Source organism: Nycticebus coucang, chromosome 2 (assembly GCF_027406575.1).
Source record: "Nycticebus coucang isolate mNycCou1 chromosome 2, mNycCou1.pri, whole genome shotgun sequence".
Lineage (NCBI taxonomy): Eukaryota > Metazoa > Chordata > Mammalia > Primates > Lorisidae > Nycticebus > Nycticebus coucang.
This window is the reverse complement of record NC_069781.1, coordinates 722,697-740,111: the sequence shown is the minus strand read 5'-3', so window position 1 is coordinate 740,111 and position 17,415 is coordinate 722,697. Positions and strand designations below refer to the sequence as shown.

Sequence of the window (17,415 nt, the reverse complement as noted above, 5' to 3'; positions counted from 1 at the left end):
CTGCAGGCCCCCACTGTGGGGCGCCAGGGCCCTTCCTTGTACCCCAGGAATGTCCCCCTTTTAGGGATGGACCCCAGTGAGCATTCAATGGGCTTTGGACCAGGAACAGAGCTGCTGTGGACACTGATGTGCACGCCTCCCACTTTTGCTCCTTTTGGGTAAACACCCAGGAGAGATTGCACTCTCCTTTACCTCGAGACAAAGCTGCCAAACTGATTTCTAGTGTGAGAGATCCAATTTCTCTGTTTTTGCCAACAATTGATATTGTGGTTTGCAGTTTTGGCCAATCTGGAAGCAGCACAGCTGCATGTCAGTGTGGTGCCTAGGCTGTTCACACAGCGTCTTCTTGCCTTCTGCTGCCTTTCTCATAACTCCTTTGCCCATTTTTTTGAAAATTAATTTTTAGAGACAGGGTCCGGCTCTTGTTCAGGCTGGTCTTGAACCCGTGAGCTCAGGCAATCTGCCCACCTCAGCCTCCCAGAGTGCTGGGATTACAGGCGTGAGCCACTGTGTCGGGCCCCTTTGTCCATTTTTAATTGGATTGTTTAATGCTAGGTTTAGAGAATTCTTTTTTTTTTTGCAGTTTTGGCTGGGGCTGGGCTTGAACCCACCACCTCCGGTATATGGGGGTGCCGGCACCCTACTCCTTGAGCCAAAGGTGCCACCCCATTTTTTTGGTTTGTTTTTGTGAGACAATCTCACTACATCACCCTCGATAGAGTGCCAGGGCATCACAGCTCACAGTAACATCAAACTCTTGGGCTTAAGTGAGTCTCTTGCTTCAGCCTCCCAAGTAGCTGAGACTACAGGCACCCACCACAACACCCAGCTGTTTTCTGGTTGTAGTTGTCATTGTTGTTTGGCAGGCCCAGGCTGGATTCGAACCTGCCAGCTCTGGTGTATGTGGCTGGCACCCTAAGCCACTGAGCTACAGGCGCCAAGCCTAGAGAATTCTTTATATACCCTACATGCTAGCCCTTTGTCAGGCCATGCAAATGCTTCTCCCCAGTGAGCAACTTGTCTTTCCACTGTCTTGTGTATTTCACAGAGCAAATTTTAAAATTGTTGATGAAATCTAATTTATCAATTTGTTCTTTTATGGATGGTTTTTTTCATGTCATTATTGTCAGAACTCTTTGTCTAGTCCCAGGACATGAAGATTTCTTTCTCCTAAAATTTTTATAGTTTTGTTGTCCATTTAGATCTATGATCTTTTTTGAGTTAATCTTTGTATAAGATGTGATGTTTAGGTCAAGATTCATTTCCTTTACATATAAACAACTAGTTGTTTTCATGCCATTTTGTGTGTGTGTGTGTGTGTGTTTGAGACAGAGTCTCACTCTGTCACCTTCAGGAGAGTGCCGTGGCGTCATAGCTCATAGCAACCTCAAAATCTTGGGCTCAAGTGATTCTCTTGCCTCCTCCTCCCAAAGCAATTGGGACTACAGGTGCCCACCATAACGCCCGGCTAGTTTTTCTATTTCTAGTAGATGCGGGTCTCCCTCTTGGCCAGGCTGCTCTCCAACTCCTGAGCTCAAGCAATCCACCCATCTCAGCCTTCCAGAGTGCTGGGATCACCAGTGGGAGCCACTGTACCTGGCCTACAAATTCAGACCTTTGTAGACAGAGAGTTGTTCGAGTTACTAATTTCATGACTTTTGCTAGCTTGTGGCTTTCAAGGATTTGACCAATTCTGCCTAAGCTATCAAATGTATATGAATGCAAGTATTCGTAGTATTTCCTTGTTATCCTTTTATTTTTATTTTTTTATTTTATTTTTGGCCGGGGCTGGGCTTGAACCCGCCACCTCCGGCATATGGGACCGGCGCCCTACCCGTTGAGCCACAGGTGCCGCCCCTTGTTATCCTTTTAAAGTCTGTGGGGTCTGTATTAAAAATAGCTCTCTAATGGAGCCAGGTTCTATTACAGTTAGTTTATTGTAGGGCAAATCTCTTCATGCCTACACCGGGTCCCATGGCAAAATATCTTTCCTGGTAGATAAAGTGAGCCTGTTTCAGAAAATAGAAATAGCCCTCTCATTTTCCATATTGGCAACTTGTGTCTGCTCTTTATTTTTGCCAGTATTGCTACAGGTTTATCAATTGCATTGATCATTCCAAAGAATCAGCTGTTTCATAATTTTTTCTAATGGTTTTGGTTTTTGAACTCTGCTCTTATATGTATTTCCTTTCTTCTTCTTGATCTGGACTTATATCACTCTTCTCTGGTTTCTTGAGGAAGATTATATCAATGATTTGAGACTTTTCCTTTTTCCTAATATAAGCTTTTGTTCCATAAATTTCCCTGTAAGTGATGCTTCAGCTACATCTCTCAATTTTTTTTTTTTTTTATTGTAGAGACAGAGTCTCACTTTACTGCCCTCAGTAGAGTGCCGTGGTGTCACACGGCTCACAGCAACCTCCAGCTCTTGGGCTTATGTGATTCTCTTGCCTAAGCCTCCCGAGCAGCTGGGACTACAGGTGCCTGCCACAACGCCCGGCTATTTTTTTTTTGTTGCAGTTTTGGCCGGGGCTGGGTTTGAACCCACCACCCTCGGCATATGGGGCCGGCGCCCTACTCACTGAGCCACAGGCGCCGCCCCACATCTCTCAATTTTTTAAATGTTATGTTTGTATTTTATTCAGTTTAAAATATTTTTTAAATTTCCATGAGGCTTCTTTGATCCATGGATTATTTACAATTGTGTTGTTTAATTTCCAAGTGTTTGGGTTTTCCCGATATCATTCTTTTAGTGACTGATTTCTAGCTTGAATTTCATTATGGTTAGAGAACATAAAATTTATTTTAAATTTGCTGGTTTTTTTTTCGAACAAGGATATGGTCTATCTTGGTGCATGTTTCATGTGCATTTGAGAAGAATATGTATTTTGCTGTTGTTGGGTGGAATGTTCTATAAATGTAATTATGTCCAGTTGGTTGATGGTACTATTTAGTTATTTTATATCCTTGCTGATGTCCTGTTCACTAATTCTGAGAAACGAGCACTGATGTATCCTATTGTATTTGTGAATTTATTTCTCCTTTCAGTTCTGTTGGGGTTTGGTTCAAATATTTGGCAGCTGTTTTCAGGGGTGTGCTTTTGTTGTTACATGCTCTTGAGGAATGGCTCTTTCACACTTCTTTACTCTGAAGTCTACTTCCTGTGATATTAACACAGTCACTCCCTTTTTCTTTTGATTAGTATTTGCAGGGCATATCATTTTCCATCCTTTCACTTTGCATCTATTTACATCACATTTGATGCTAGACTTTTTGGCCTCCAGAACTGTAACGAAATAAATCTCGTGTTTAAGCTGCCTTACCTGCAGCTCATTAGAACAGCTGAATTTGTGTACCCTGCCATTTGAATTGTCGTTCCTCTCTAGGTCAACTGTCATTTCTCTTTAGCTGCTTTCAAGACCTATTCTGTGTTTTCACTTCCAGCAGTTTGATTATTATGTGTCAGGTATGGGTCTCTCCAGGTATAGCCTGTTGAGGGGGCCTCAGCTTCTGCCATCTGTAGGTTCATCTCTTTCATTAAATGGGGTGGTTTGGTCTTTGTTTCTTCAAATATCTTTTCAGCATTACACTTTTCTTCCATTTCTGGGGCTCTAGAGATATGAATGTTATTCCCCGTGGCTCTCTGTTCACTTATATTTTAATTTTTTTCATTGCTCAGGTTGGATAATCTCTGAGGATTTATCATCATGTTCCTCAATTCCTTTCCCTGTCATTTCCATTCTGCTATTGAGTCTGTCCAATGAGATTTTGGGTTTTTTTTTTTTTCAACTTTATTTCTCAGTTCTAAAATTTCTGGCTGGGCACAGTGGCTTACGCCTGTAATCCCAGCACTTTGGGAGGCCAAGGCAGAGTTTGAGAACAACCTGTGCAAGATCCTGTCTCTATCAAAATAATTTTTGTGAATTAGCTGGGTGTGGCAGGCACCTCTCACTACTTGGGCGGCTGAGGCAGGAGGATCTCTTGAGTGCGGGAGTTTGAGGCTGCAGTAAGCTATGATCGTACCACTGCAGTCTAGCCTGGGTAAAAGAGCAAAATGCTATATCTAAAAAAATCTATTAAGCCTTTGTTGTATCTTCTGTTTCTTTGCTATATTTTATATTCTAATATTTTGTTTAAGTGCTCACAATGGTTCATTTGAGCATTTTTCTAATGGCACAAAGTCTTCGTTAGATTATCTTGTTACCAGTAGGTATTCATTTCCTGTAAGGCGCTGCTGGTCAGGCCTTAACAAGGCTGAATGAGCCCCTGTGCTGACATTTGGAGATTGTTCATTCACTTCCAAGGCTACTGTTACAGAGAAGTTGGGAGACTGGACTCCAGGGTACTGGTCAAGGACTCAGGGCGTTCTGTGCACCCAATGAAGTGTTGACTAACTATAAATTTAGTTTAAATAAAAATACTTTAAAGATATAACCACTCTAAGATAAGAAGATACTGTGTTACTTTGTAACTTATGAGGAGGGTTGTGTTTGACTGCTGATGTTTACTTTCACTAAAAGAATAAAACGTAACAAAGGGAAAGAGGGGGCAGAAAAGTTCTTTGAAGAAACATCCTGGCTGTTCTCCAAAATTAATGGCTTTTCTGTAAATAAAAATAAAACTGTTGATCATTCACTTCTCCATTGATTGGCTTGGGTGAGAAACAGATGGACTCCTTGGTCTGGCAACAATTTCACCACTTGTCTTACCATTTCGTGATTTGGGGGTTCTGGTTTTAATTTCAGCCTCAGTGGACTCTGGGCACAGGTCAGTTTCCTATTATAAGCTTTTGGGGCGCCTTCTGCTCTGGGTATGTGTGTGTTCCCGGTGGTGTGTCACGTCAGTTCTGTCTTTGGGGACATACACAGCCTGTGTGGGGGTGGGGGCTCACAGTGCCCTTGTGGGAGGTTTTCTGGTACTTTCCAGCTTCCTGGCTCCTTAAACTTCCCTTCTCAGCCCTCAATCCAGTAAGAAGGGGAGACAGCCACCTGCTTGAAGGCGCCAGGCTGAGGGCAGGGAGCCACGGGGGTCCGTCTTGCCACCTGCAGAAGCAGGTCTCATACTTTCTCCTGCCTCCAAGCCAGAGGCTACAGCAGGGCATGTTGCTGCCCCAGCATCTTGACCACTGCAGTGACACCCACCTGCTTACTCCCATTTAAAGAGGTTTTGTTTTGTTTTATAGAACAGGAACTGCACTTCAGCACGCTTTTAGGCACTCCCACCAGCAGGATGTCCCCCACACCCTCAGGCCAGCCCCCAGATCTGCCCTGTCAAGGGAGTTGCTCTGCCAGGGTGAACACCTGGGCCAACAGGCTGCTCTGGGATGGCTGCTGGGAGATGTGTGGGTGAGCCTGGACATGCAGGCCAGAGTATCTACCCTACAAGAGTGGGCTAGAAAGCCGCAGGTAGAACAGTGGGTGGGCCAGGGCGTTCTGGTGACCAGGGAGGTGTGCCCATGTAGGGGGAGAGAAGATACTGTTTACCAAAATTGCAGCATGACCTGGTCATTCTAACCAGATGGTATTTGGGCCTCCTGCATCTTTTTTCCTTAGCAACAAGCCTTGTGAAAAACCTGCTCCTTCTCCTGGAAAGCCATCCATGTGATCTGTTCACACTTGGATTAGTGGGCACTATCCTGTGGACCTAGTCACAGAAGATGCCAGAGAGGGCTTGACAAACATTTAAGTTTATCAATTATTCTCATTTTAAGACCTGTTACCAGATTAAGTTCTAAAAAAGCCACAAAAATTCACATATTCACATGTGAGTATTCTTACATATTCACGAGCAATGTCTTAATAGCCTTCAAAATTTTTGTCAAGCCAATAGTCAAAAAGTAACATCTCTCCAGTATTTCAAAGCTCTTAAAAAAAAAAAAAGTAGCACTTCATTGTTGCTTTCATTGGCTTTTCCTCAGACTTTCTACATCCGTATTTGCTCACCCGCCATTTGGTCTCCTGGGAGTGCTCATCTTTCCACAGCTCTTGTCTTTTTCTTATCAATATATGAAAACTCAAAATACGAAGGACTTTAGTCCTTAATCGCTCATGTACATGTTTATGTGTTTCAGCCAAGACAGGGTGGGGACATGGCAGTGATCCAGGGTGCCTTGGTCACTGCCCCTCACCCACCCAGCCTGCCCCCCCACCCCAGTGCAGCTACCTCCTCTCCCCTGGTCTACAGGTTTGGAGTTTGTGCTCAGTTTCAGTATCTCTCCTTCCATCACACCCCTCTCCCCCACAGTGGTTATGGGCGTGAGAAATGGAGCCTGTGAACCACCTGGAAGACACGCCTCCCCCAGCCCCAGGCCGCACCAGAACCCACCAGACTGCAGGGGCCCTGCTAAAGTGAGGCGAAGGAAGAGGAGGCAATCCAAAGTCGGGCTGTTCCAGGCCCAGAGCTCAAATGTGCCTTCTGAGAAACATAGCCTGGTGGTCCGGAAACTCGACCTACTCTGTGTCAGCAGATTGTAGGTGGCAGTGACTGTGTCTCATGAATGATACAGGAGAGATTGCTGTATCACATGTGACCTTCTGATGTGTCACTTTCAAACAGCATAGGTAACTAGAGCTGAAAGCATTTGGTATTTCATGTAAATCCCTAAAAGTAAACATTCAAGTTGGGTAGAAACCTCAGCTCCTTGCTGGGAGCCTGGGAAGCCCTGGAGGTGCCCACCACCTAGGGAGGGGCTGCTTCCCTCGTGGGCCCAGCACACCTGACCTTGGGCTGACCAGGCTCTGCCCATAATGCACACAGGTGGCTGCCCTGGTGGCCTTAGGCAGGTCCTGCTGTCAGCTGCTGCTGTCCCCAGTGACTGGACAGTAACCACCTGAGGCAGGCCTGGCTGTGCCCAGCAGCAATTTGGACTTGGAACTGAGGCTGTGATCATCTGCCCCTGTGGTCACTTCCTGGTCTCCAGCTGTGGCCACACCACAGACCATACACGGTGGGCTGAGGGGGTGGACAGCCCTTTGCATGGTATCCAGAGTGGGGGTGAAGTGGCAGAGGACAGACTATCTCTGCTTTTTCCTGCAGACCTGGCTCTGTCTTTTGCTAGGACCACATTCTCTATCCCTTCCCTATCCTAGACCCACTAGGAGCCCAAGTAGCCCCATCCCACCCTCACAACTTGTGGCCCCTAAAACGGTCTGACTCCATGGCCCCAGAGAGGCCCCAGGAGCACTGAAAGAGGGCAGACCCAGGTGGTAGCCGCAGGGGAGAGTCAGGTTTAATGATCACTAGGGATAATCGTACATTGTTTAGAGCCAGCCCCCCCAGCCCCTTTTGGCTGGGGACATAGCCAAGTGCCCTCAGACCCCTGGCTCTGCAAAAGGGGGGCCTGCCCCCTAGCCCCAGCTATATACAAAAGAGCCCACCCTGCCAGACCCTGGAAAAGGCTGTGAGCCCCCTGCCAAGTGGGGAAGCTCCCACCGTCTGCTGCCAGCCCCTTGGCTCAGGCCTGGGAGGCCCATTGCCGCACCTACTGAGCTTCCTGCTTTCGGGGGCCTGCCAAGCTGCTGAGCCCCCAAACCTCTGAGCAGGGATGAGGCCTCCTGATGGGCAGCGCTGAAAGTGTTGCGTGGGCTCGGAGAGATGGGCAGCGGGCTGTAGCCCAGCGCAGCCTCTGAGAGGAGGGGGAGGCTCTGCCCTTCCTTTTTTGCTGCCCAGGCCGCCCCTGCTGGGTCCAGTGCCGGCTGAGGTCAGAGTAAGCAGGCTGGGGTGGTGGGAGGAGTGAAAGCACAGACTTGGCCGGCGTGGACAGAGCCAGGCTGGTGGCTCAGACCGGCCCCCCATGGACGGCCACCCTGGTGCTGGTGATCAAATATGGCAGGGCTGGGGGGAGGGGCAGAGGGTCCAGAACACACACTGGGCGGCTGGGCCGGTTGCCTATGCTGTAACTAGCAGCACAGTACTTGACTAGCTAACTAGTAACACTGCTTCCCTTTGAATTGTTTCAGGTGTAGGAAATTGCACTTATTTCTATAGACCCCGCGGATGGATTCCCAGGGCTGCAGCCTCCGAGCGAGGCATGGGCAGGTCAGTGCCTGGCCACTGCCCATCCACTGGCCTCCCCAGGCACTGGGGCCATCATGCCCCATCAGCGCAGTGAGAACCAGACCCCGCGGGAGAACCTGAGAACGTCTGAGGTGCCCTGAAGCGGCCGGGCAAGACCAGGACTGAGTGGTCTGGGGGAGGAGGCAGCCCAGCCCCAAGTCCCTGGTCCAGAGAAAGTGGCCTGGTGGTGACTGGGCAGCAGCCCTGGTCCTCACAGGACTTCATCCAAGTCCAGCAGCTTCGAGTGCTGACGACTCTTCCACAGGCGGTACAGCCGGAAGTCAAAGTAGGTTTCGATCATCTGCTTCCCTGGGTAAGAGATAGTGAGGCCGGGGCTCAGGCCTGGCCTGAGGTCTCCTGGATTCCACTCACTGGTGGCCCACTGTGGCCCCCAGAGCAGGAAATAGGCTCTGCTGACTCACCTTGGGCTGACAACTCCAGTGGGGACTCAAAGGTGACCCTGTAAGGAGTCATGAGGGTCCTGAGGTTCCGGAACAGCTGAAAGAAAGGGCAGGGCTATAAAGCTGGGATGGGGAGAGGACTGGGGGTGGGGAGGGAGGAAAGGAGGGTAGGGGAGGGGGTGGGGAGGGCACCCCTTTCTTGTATAGGATCACCCAGGTTTGGCTGGACTCTGGCACAGCACAGGGGACTTCAGTGAGGGGGGTGTGTGTAAAGGGGAAAGGGAAACACCAGGAAAAGTGAAAGGTCATTTGCTCTTCCAGTGTGGAGTCCCTAGGAGCCTGGGGAGGGATCTTGGGCTGCTATACCTTCTCCCCGTTGGGGTTCCCCAGAATGTAGCAGCCCATGATGTGGACGATGTTCGGCTCTGGGTTCACTTTGCTCATCAAGCGGCTCAACCGCTTCCAGAAGCTGTCGGGGAATAGGGGTCACAGGCAGCCTCCAGCCCCAGTCCCAGAGATGGGAGGGGGCTGTGGGGTGAACGCCAGGGCCAGGCCTGCACCTCTAGCCCTCCCCCCAGCCTCGGTGCCCACTTCTCACTGGATCATGTCTTCTTCCTTCTCCACTTTGGCAAAGGTGGCCACCTTGTTCTTGAGCAAGTAGAGGTGTCCAGGGCCTCCCTGTAAGAGGCCTGGGTCAGGCTTGTGGGGGCAGAGCCAGAGGGGGGCTCCCACAGTGGTGTCCACACACCTGACACTCCTTTCCCTTCTTTCTCGGACACACACACACACACACACACACACACACTAGCCTCCTCTCCTGGGCAGGAAGAGTGGGGCTGAGCCCCACCTGGCAGAAAATCAGCATCTTCCAGATCTTGGCACCCTTGTGGTAGATGTTTAGTTTCTTCTCTATCTCCTCTGCAGGGAAGTGGGGTGTAAGCGCTGTGCTCCCCCACAGCCTCAGGGCCAGCATGCACCTTCTCAAGCCCCAAGACAAGGTTGAGTAGGGCACATACCCAGGATGTCCTCAAAGGTTGCGTGCTCGTGGTCCTGGGGACAGACACAGGTCACGTCAGAGCTCCTCACAGACTAGACCCCCACCAGACATGCTAGGGACCTGGGGTGAGGGCACCAGCACCCATGGGGGTTTCTGAACGTGCAGGAATCTGTAGAGAGGAATACTCACATAGAGGATGGGGATGATGGAGGGGTCATCCCTGCGGATGATGGTGGGGATGTACTCAGCCCTGGGCACCTTGGAGGAAATCAGCTGGGGAAGATGGGGGAAATCAGCTAGGGGGACTGGGGGTGGGGAGGCAGGGGTGGGGAAGGGGAAGGGGTGGGCAGGGCACCCCTTTCTTGCATAGGATCCCCCCAGGTTTGGCTGGACTTTGGCATAGGGGACTTCGGTGGGGAGGGGGGTAAAGGGGAAAGAAGAGAAACACCAGGAAAAATGAAAGGTCATTTGCTCTTCCAGTGTGGAGTCACCAGGAGCCTGGGGAGGGGTCTTGGGCTGCTACACCTTCTCCCCATTGGGGCTCCCCAGAATGTAGCAGCCCATGATGTGGACGATGGGGCTACAGGGATGGGGCTTAGTCAGGAGCCTCCAGGCCCATCCTAGAGCAGTTGACAAGACCCTTCCCCTTCCCACACAGCCAGGGGAGGCTGCATGGCCCCAAGCAGAGCTGCTACTCTGCTCCAGTGACAGGGAGGAGCACTCTGGGGTCAGCTCTCACCATGACCTTGGGTGGCACAAAGCCTTCAGTGTTGCAGGCCATGGCTTCCAGACCCTTCTCAGTGTCCCAGTCCAGGTCCTCAAAGGCCTCGTCCAGTGTGCAGTGGGAGCTCTGCAGGTCACTGCCTGGAGGGCAGGCAGGGTCACCAGGACAGCAGACCCAAAGCACCTCCTGTCCTGTGTGTAGCCCCTGGCCACAGAGCCCAGAAGGCCCATCCTGGATCTTCTAAGCAGGTGGGAGAACCAGTGGAAGTGGCTCGACCAGGGGAGGGGACACCCAGGAGGAAAGCAAGTGGAAATGAGTGAGCAAGTGTTAACTCTGGCCACGGAGCCTGAGCTCAGAGCTGGAGCGATTGGGGGTGGGGCATCAGAGCCCCTGCCCCTCAAGGCCTCCTGCCTGGCACTGCCACAGCCCTTAGTTGACCCCACCTAAGAGACAGGAAATGCTGGAGCAGCCCATCTCACAGACAGGTAAACTGAGGCTGAATGCAAAAGCGCAGAAGCCTAGTGGCCCTGGCAGGGATCTGGGGGCCTTGGGGAGCCTCTGGGGGAGGTGGGCCAGCCTGCAGTCGGGGCACCTACTGTCTCGGGAGTCGTGGGAAGTGTCGGCTTTCATGGGGGTGGGGTCGCTCCAGGACCGGCTGAAGCTCCGCTCGCGCCGCTCAGCGAACGCTGCAGAGAGCAAAACCCACATTAGCGAGTGGGGCGAGCGGCCTGGGAGGACGGAACCTGGGGAGACTCTGGCCCAGGGCTGCGGAGCCAAGGAGGCCTGGGAACAAGTGAGATGAAAGCTTGTGTGGGTGGAGTATCAGGTCACATAAAGTAGGCAATGACCAACAACAGGGTAAACTCCAAGGCTGGATCTGAGAACACAGGAGCAGCGTGGTGGAGACGGAGCCTGCAAACACTGGGGCAGCGCAGGGGCGGAGCCTGGGTAAACAGGAGAAGGGCGGGGCCTGAGGAAACGGGGGTGAGGCATGGGAGGAGCCTGGGGAAAACAGATGTTGGGGCAGGGACCGGGCCAGAGGAAACACAGGGGGCGGAACCTGCGGAAACGTGGAGGAGGGAGGGGCGGGGCCTGAGGAAACAGGGGCGAGGCATGGGAGGAGCCTGGGGAAAGCAGATGGGGGGTATGGGAGGAGCCTGGGTAAACAGAGTGGGGGGGAGAAGGGCGGGGCCTGAGGAAACGGGAGCGAGGCATGGGAGGAGCCTGGGGAAAGCAGATGGGGCAGGGGAGGAGCCTAGGGAAACTCAGGGTGTCCGGGGAGATTTTGCTTGGGGAAAAATGAGACGGGGCAGAGGAGGAACAAAGGGAAACTTGGGTCAGGGGTGAAGCTTGAGGAGACACTGGGCCAGGGAAAGGGCAGAGCCTAGGGAAACACCAGGGGTGCAGAGGCGGAGCCTGGGGAGACACTGGAGTGAGCAGTAGCAGGGTTGGGGGTGACTAGGGCGGGGCCAGCGGCCATCTAAACGCAGTCCATAGACACCAAAGAACAGAATAGGGCGGAGCCTGGGTGGGGCAAGGCTGGAGGTGTGGCCTCAGTAGGTGTGGCCTGGGAAAAGCACTGCAGTGGGACCCGGCTGGGGAATGCTGGGGAATGTGCATCTAGCAACCCGCAAAGCCCCAGCTGGCCAAGCGCTGCACCGCCCATCCTGCACCCAGGTCTTACTCTGGGCCTTCACCCTCCGGCTGCCGACCATGCGCAGGTGTTTGCGGAAGTTCCTGGCGAAAGAAGCAGGGAGCTGAGGAGGGACGTGAAGGGGTGGCCAGTGGCCCGCTCCCGACACTCCAGAAGTTCCACTCTTGCCCCTTTCCGTGTGGGACATAAATGCTCCCCCTGGTTCTGGTCTCCCGTGCACCACCCACCCACCTCAAAGCAAATCCTGCCCAGTATCTCTCCTACCGATACACATCCCCCCATCTCGGACTCCCCTTTGCCCTAGATCAAGCCTTCTCTAGTTACAAACACATCCAGACACTACCAACCGTGCATTCCCTCCCTGTACCCATGCACACCCTGAAGCCTGCAGGCCTCCCCTACCAGGTGGCCCAGGCCAGGGCAAGGGTCCTATCTGTGCCACCGCCCTGGCAGTGTGGGGCTTGCAGGTGCCTCTCCCCTGCTATTGCATGCCCCCAGGCCACCCCAGAGGCAGGTCTACTCTTCCCCCAAACTTTGTACTCTGTCAAGGCCCAATGTCCAGAATGGACAAACAAGCTCCCCAGACATCTGTGTAGTTAGTGGGAGAGGGGGAGGGTAGGCCTTGCCAGTAGCCCCACAGCTCTGGACTTTTGGGCCAGAGACACAGGTGGGCTGGCTGGCTGCAGCTGGACTGTCAGTACACCCTCAAAATGCAGGCCTGGGGGTGAAACAGTGCTCTGCAGCCAGCCCATACAGCCTCTCCTCCCTGCCACGTCCCCAGAGCAGGGCCAGGCCAGTGGTCGCCACCACCCTTCCCCCATCAGGTCTGCCAGGGCCAGGAGAGCCCAGGCCAGGCCAGCACAGACCAGAGATAGACCCTGGTGGCGAGTGGCTGGCAGGCCCTACCTCTGGATTACAGACGCGGAATCATTCTCCCGTTTCCGGCGTTTCCTCTCTGCGTAGCCCCTAAACACCCTGGGAAACCACCGCGAATCAGCACTGCCCTTGGCCGGAGGCAGGAGGGACACAAATGTGGGGATGGAAGCAGGCACACAGGGCCCAGCAGGGCTTCTGGGGCACAGGGCTTGGCAGAGGAGTCCTGGCCTGCCTCACCTGTCTGAGGCCCAGCCCCCAGCAGGCCCTGCTGTCACCTCAGTGCCCACAGGGAGCTGGGCCCACGCAGAGCACTCCCTCCTAGTCAAGGCCCAGTCCCTGGCCTGCCCAAAACTATTTGGGGGTTGGAGGGTCTCCCCAGGGACAACAGCTGTGCCCTTAAGTTCAAGGTCATAAAGGGTACTTACGAGATGCTGAAGTCGCAGCGGGAAGGGATGGCATGAGAGGGAAGACAAGTGAGCCTTAGCCCTGGGTCTCCCCTCAGCCCCTCCAGAGCCCTGCAATTAGTTCCCTTCTTGTCACTGACTCAGGGTCCCTCACAGGTACCTCAGCCACCAGCAGCCACCATGCGCTATGTTGTGTGTTAGCCCTGAAAGGGCCGCAGAAGCTGATGTCACTGCAGCCTATGTCATCATGTGCTATGAGCTGGCCAGGCTGGACTCAGTGTGGGGGCAGGGAAGTGAGGTGGGGGAGTCCTGCAGAGGCCTGACTGTGCCCAGCCTGCACCCTGTCTGCCTTGGAACAGAAGCCTAGGGCAGGAGTGGGGTGGGTCCCCTAGGTCAGTTGTGTGGGGAGGGAGCATCTTGGTGCAGTGGCCTCTTTGGCAAAGAGTACCTCCCTGGAAGGAATCCCACAACAGAAACCCCAGACATGTGTCAAAGGTGAGGACCAAAGCCCCAGGGGACCCCTAAATTGTGACCACATGCACCTGTTATAACACAGAAGTGGGCTGCTGTTTGGCCTGCGAATGAGGGCAGACTCATGCTCAAGAAAACTAGCCCCACCCCACACACCCACTGACAAATGCTTCAGCTATAGCCCTGGGCCAGGTCTCAGACCAGAACATGTTCCCTGGGGTGGGAAGAGTGGCCTGACTCCCCTGCCAGGCCTGGTCCAGCATGAAGCATGGAGGCATGGAGGCATGGGGCTATTCAGCAGTAGCTCCCAGGACCCAGAGCTTGGGAAAGGGTGGTCAATATTTCCTAAACACCAGAAAGAAGCCACCAGTCCTGACCCTGCCCAGTGGACACAAGACTCACGCTTGCATAGTTGTGGTTGCTGTCTGGAAGCTGAAAAGGTTTTCCTTGGGGAACCAGGTACGGATGGGGACATCATCTGAAAGACACAAACGAGAGCTAGTGTAGGGTGTGTGGGGGCACCCTGCTGGGAAGGGGATGCTTCTAGGTCTAGGGACCAGTGGCAGCTGGTAGGGTTCAGGCGGCAGGGTGGCCCCAGCCTTCTCCCAGGTGGGAGGTGGGTGCGGGTTGGGCCCCTAATGAGACCAGAAGGCACTGCCCAGGTGCTCACGCATCAAGACCATGCTCAAGGTGACTTGATTTTTTTTTGTTGTTTCCTTTCCCTTTAACCGCTCAAAATTTGAGGAACCTTCCTTTGAAAGCACAGTCTGTCTCCAGGGCTGCCCAGAAACAAATTCATCTTGTCTCCCTTTGGTAGAAAGAGCCCAGGGGACTCTCTGTAGTCCCCATGCTCTGGTATCAGCCCAGCCAGATCCCAGTTAAGGCCCTCACTGAGGCTGGACACCACGGTGCTAAAGGCTGACCCTCTCCTGGGCCCTACAGCCACAGGCCTTCCGTGATGCCCAGGTGTGGGCTGGCAGAATATCCCAGGAAGACCTCTCTGTGGGATGAAACAGCTACCAGACATGGCTCAACACCCCTGGGAAGAGGCCTCCTGGCTGGCTTGGTCTTGGCAGCTCCCAGGACTCCCTAAAGCAACCAAATCTTCCCTGTAAGGCATGCCTCCTGCCTGCTCACCCTCTGAGATTCTCCCTGGCCCCTTCTCCAGGAAGCACTGTTTGATTGACCTGCTGCTGGCGAGCCAGAGCTGACCAAGAGGCATCAAGATCTTTGCTTAGGAGTGGAGGGAGCCCACAGCTCATGGGGTATGGGGGAGGAGGCAGGAGCCCGAGGGGGTTAACCTGAGGTTGCTGGCACACCTGAGTGGGCAACCTCCCTTGTCCCCTTCCCCTGTGCAGCAGCAGCACACCCCCAACCTTGTCGGTGCCCTGAGACAAATCCTCACCAGACACTCGATCAACACTGTACATCCTTTCCAGCTTCTTGCGGCGGCCAGAGGCATCGGGCAGAGGTGGCTGGTCCAGCCCAAAGGGCTGAGGGGAGGGGCCGGAGGCTAGCTGAGCACATCCAGGACACTCCTTGGAACCTTGGCGGCTGCCCGCCCAGCTCTGGCAGGGCCTGCTGACATCCTCGTGGCTGCCACCGGGGCTGGCTTTCAAGGGCTGGCTGTGATGGTGATGGTGCCGCTCCCGTGGGCCCCGCCCCTTCACCACAGCCAGCTCGATGGCCTCGGCCTTGGGGCTGGGGAGCAGAGTTGGCTCCCCGGAGATCGTATACACACGGGGCTGAGGGCCCTCACCAGCCAGCTCCCCTCCACAGGCCTCCTCTGAGAGGCTGCCTTCATAGCGACCGTTGGAGATGAGGGAAAGGCGACGCTTGTTCTGGGGGACTGGCTGCATCTCGGGGGACCCGTCGTGGCCAGAGTAGGCATCAGCTAGCAGGTGGTCTAGGAGAGAAGCACCAGTAGGATGCTGTGGGCACCTGGCCTGATGTGGGCTACCCAAATCCTCAGTGCCGATACCTTCAGGAAAAGCATGTCCAAGCCCCTCGCTCCTCCTACTGGGGCCTGAAGCTCTGGGTGTGGGGAGGATGACAAGCCATGCCACTTGTGGGTGGTCCTGGGGGAAGGAACAGGCAGGCCATCTCCCAGCAAGCAATCTCAGTTTGCCTGGCGCCAACTTCTCCCCTCCCCCCACCAGCTGGCCCAGAGACAGTGGTGCCAGCCCTAGGGTGCCAGGAGGCCTGTTGCCATGCCAACGGCCCAGGCTGGGTGGGTGCCATGGTGATTAGTGACTCTGAGCTGCTCCTGGGGCTCTGGGTAGGGAGTAAGGGAGCCAGCCCTGCAGAGAATTAGTCCCCAACCATCACTGCTCACACTCCACCCAAGGCAGGGGAGGTATCCCCCAGGTTGGGGGTGCCTTGGACCCGCACTGGCACCGCCTCATGGGCCCCCACCTGCGCCGTTGCGGTTCTCAGGGTGACTCTGGGACAGGTACTCTCCGAATGCTCGGGCTGCTCTGCAGGGTACGCAGACAGGACACTGTCAGTGCACATAGCCCACACTGGCCAAAGCCTAGGGTCTGCACCCCCACGCAGGCCAACCCCACCAACAAGAAAGGGTCAGGGACCATCCGACTCGAGAAAGCCCAGGGAACCCTTGGGGTCCTAGTGAGCCTTGGCCAGACCTGAAGGCCATGACCCATCGGCTGTTGGAGCAGGGTCGTGAAGCCAGAGGCCCACTCCGGACCCGGAGCGCCCTCTCGCCCACCAAGGGCTCAAGGAAGGGAGGGCTGGAGAGGGGACCAGGAGAGGGAGCCGCGACAAGAGAACGTGGGGGAGGGGCGGTGGGGAGGGACAGCCAGGAGGGGGTGGGGGGACAGCCAGGAGTGGGTAGGAGCGCAAGAACCCGGTCCCGGGGTCTGGACGCTAGGTCAGCTAGGCGACCCGGAGCGCGGGTCCCCCAAGCACTCACCGCACTTTGGCCGCTACCGAGGACATGGCCTCGCTCCTCAGCGCCCTCCTTCTGGAGGCGGCGGCACCCATGGTCGGGGCAGCCGCGCATCCCCCGGGTCTCAGAGCGCGCCCCGCGCCCGCCGCCTCCGCCGAGGGAGCCGCGCCACACCGGGGGTCGCGGTCAGGGTCGCGGGCGCGCTCGCGCTCAGGGTCGGGGTCGGGCCCGGGTCCCGCATGGCCGCGCCCGGCACCCGCGCGTCCCGCTGCTCTAGGGAGAGCTCACCCCGGGCCGGGGGCGAGCAGCTCCGCCCGTCGTGACGTCATGGGGCGGGGCGCACTGGGGTTCCTCCCTCCTGGCGTCCCGAGACGGGCGGGGCCGCCTGGCTCGGTGTGTTCTTGCTGCAGCTCTCCGGGCGGGGAAACTGAGGCCGGTGGTCACCTGACCGCAGGGTCCTAGGCACGGTCCTCATGGCCCACTGCTCTCAGACCTGCAGGGGTCACAGGACTGGCGCTTCTCCCTCTTACACCAGAAGGTTCCCCTGCGGAGACCGAAGGGAGCGCTCCCGCAGACTTTTGGTTTTGGGGGACCGCGTTCCATCCAGACACTGCGCACTCTGCGTGGCTGGCCTGGAGTTGCTGCCCTGGGTTTTCAGTCCCCAGCAGAGGGTCTTTGGAGGAGGATAGAGAACCGTCTCATTTCCTACCGGGACCTCAGCACGGGAGACATGCCCGACGCAGCGTCAGAACTGCCTTATTAGCGCGCGGCCCAGCCTCCGGGGGGCCCCCCACGCCTCCCGGGGCCTCGGGGGCTCGCAGGGGACTGCACAGCCCCCGGACTGCTGCATGAGTGCGGGGGCTGCTAGTGCAGAGGGGAGCCCAGACCATGGAAACCGGGCAGCTGGAGTGGCCTTTCCGACAGA

The 17,415-nt window shown here is 55.0% G+C and overlaps 1 protein-coding gene across 4 annotated transcripts; it reads right to left on the bottom strand.

Annotated features, from left to right (window-relative positions):
- Positions 1-6,169: 6,169 nt before the first annotated feature.
- NSMF (NMDA receptor synaptonuclear signaling and neuronal migration factor) lies at positions 6,170-16,812 on the bottom strand. 4 transcript variants are annotated; one of them, XM_053556609.1, is made up of 15 exons: positions 16,515-16,812; positions 15,998-16,059; positions 14,988-15,488; positions 13,985-14,060; positions 12,738-12,806; positions 11,862-11,914; positions 10,774-10,863; positions 10,193-10,317; positions 9,643-9,726; positions 9,473-9,506; positions 9,304-9,374; positions 9,055-9,134; positions 8,823-8,925; positions 8,478-8,553; positions 6,171-8,364 (listed from the first exon to the last, which is right to left on the bottom strand). In XM_053556609.1, the coding sequence occupies exons 1-15, from the start codon at positions 16,583-16,585 to the stop codon at positions 8,267-8,269; spliced, it is 1,593 nt and encodes a 530-aa protein (XP_053412584.1). In that variant the 5' UTR covers positions 16,586-16,812; the 3' UTR covers positions 6,171-8,266. The 4 variants fall into 4 exon arrangements, with proteins under 4 accessions (XP_053412590.1, XP_053412594.1, XP_053412584.1 ...); XM_053556615.1 differs by lacking the exon at positions 10,774-10,863 and having other exon boundaries at positions 6,170-8,364; XM_053556613.1 differs by lacking the exon at positions 12,738-12,806.
- Positions 16,813-17,415: the final 603 nt, after the last annotated feature.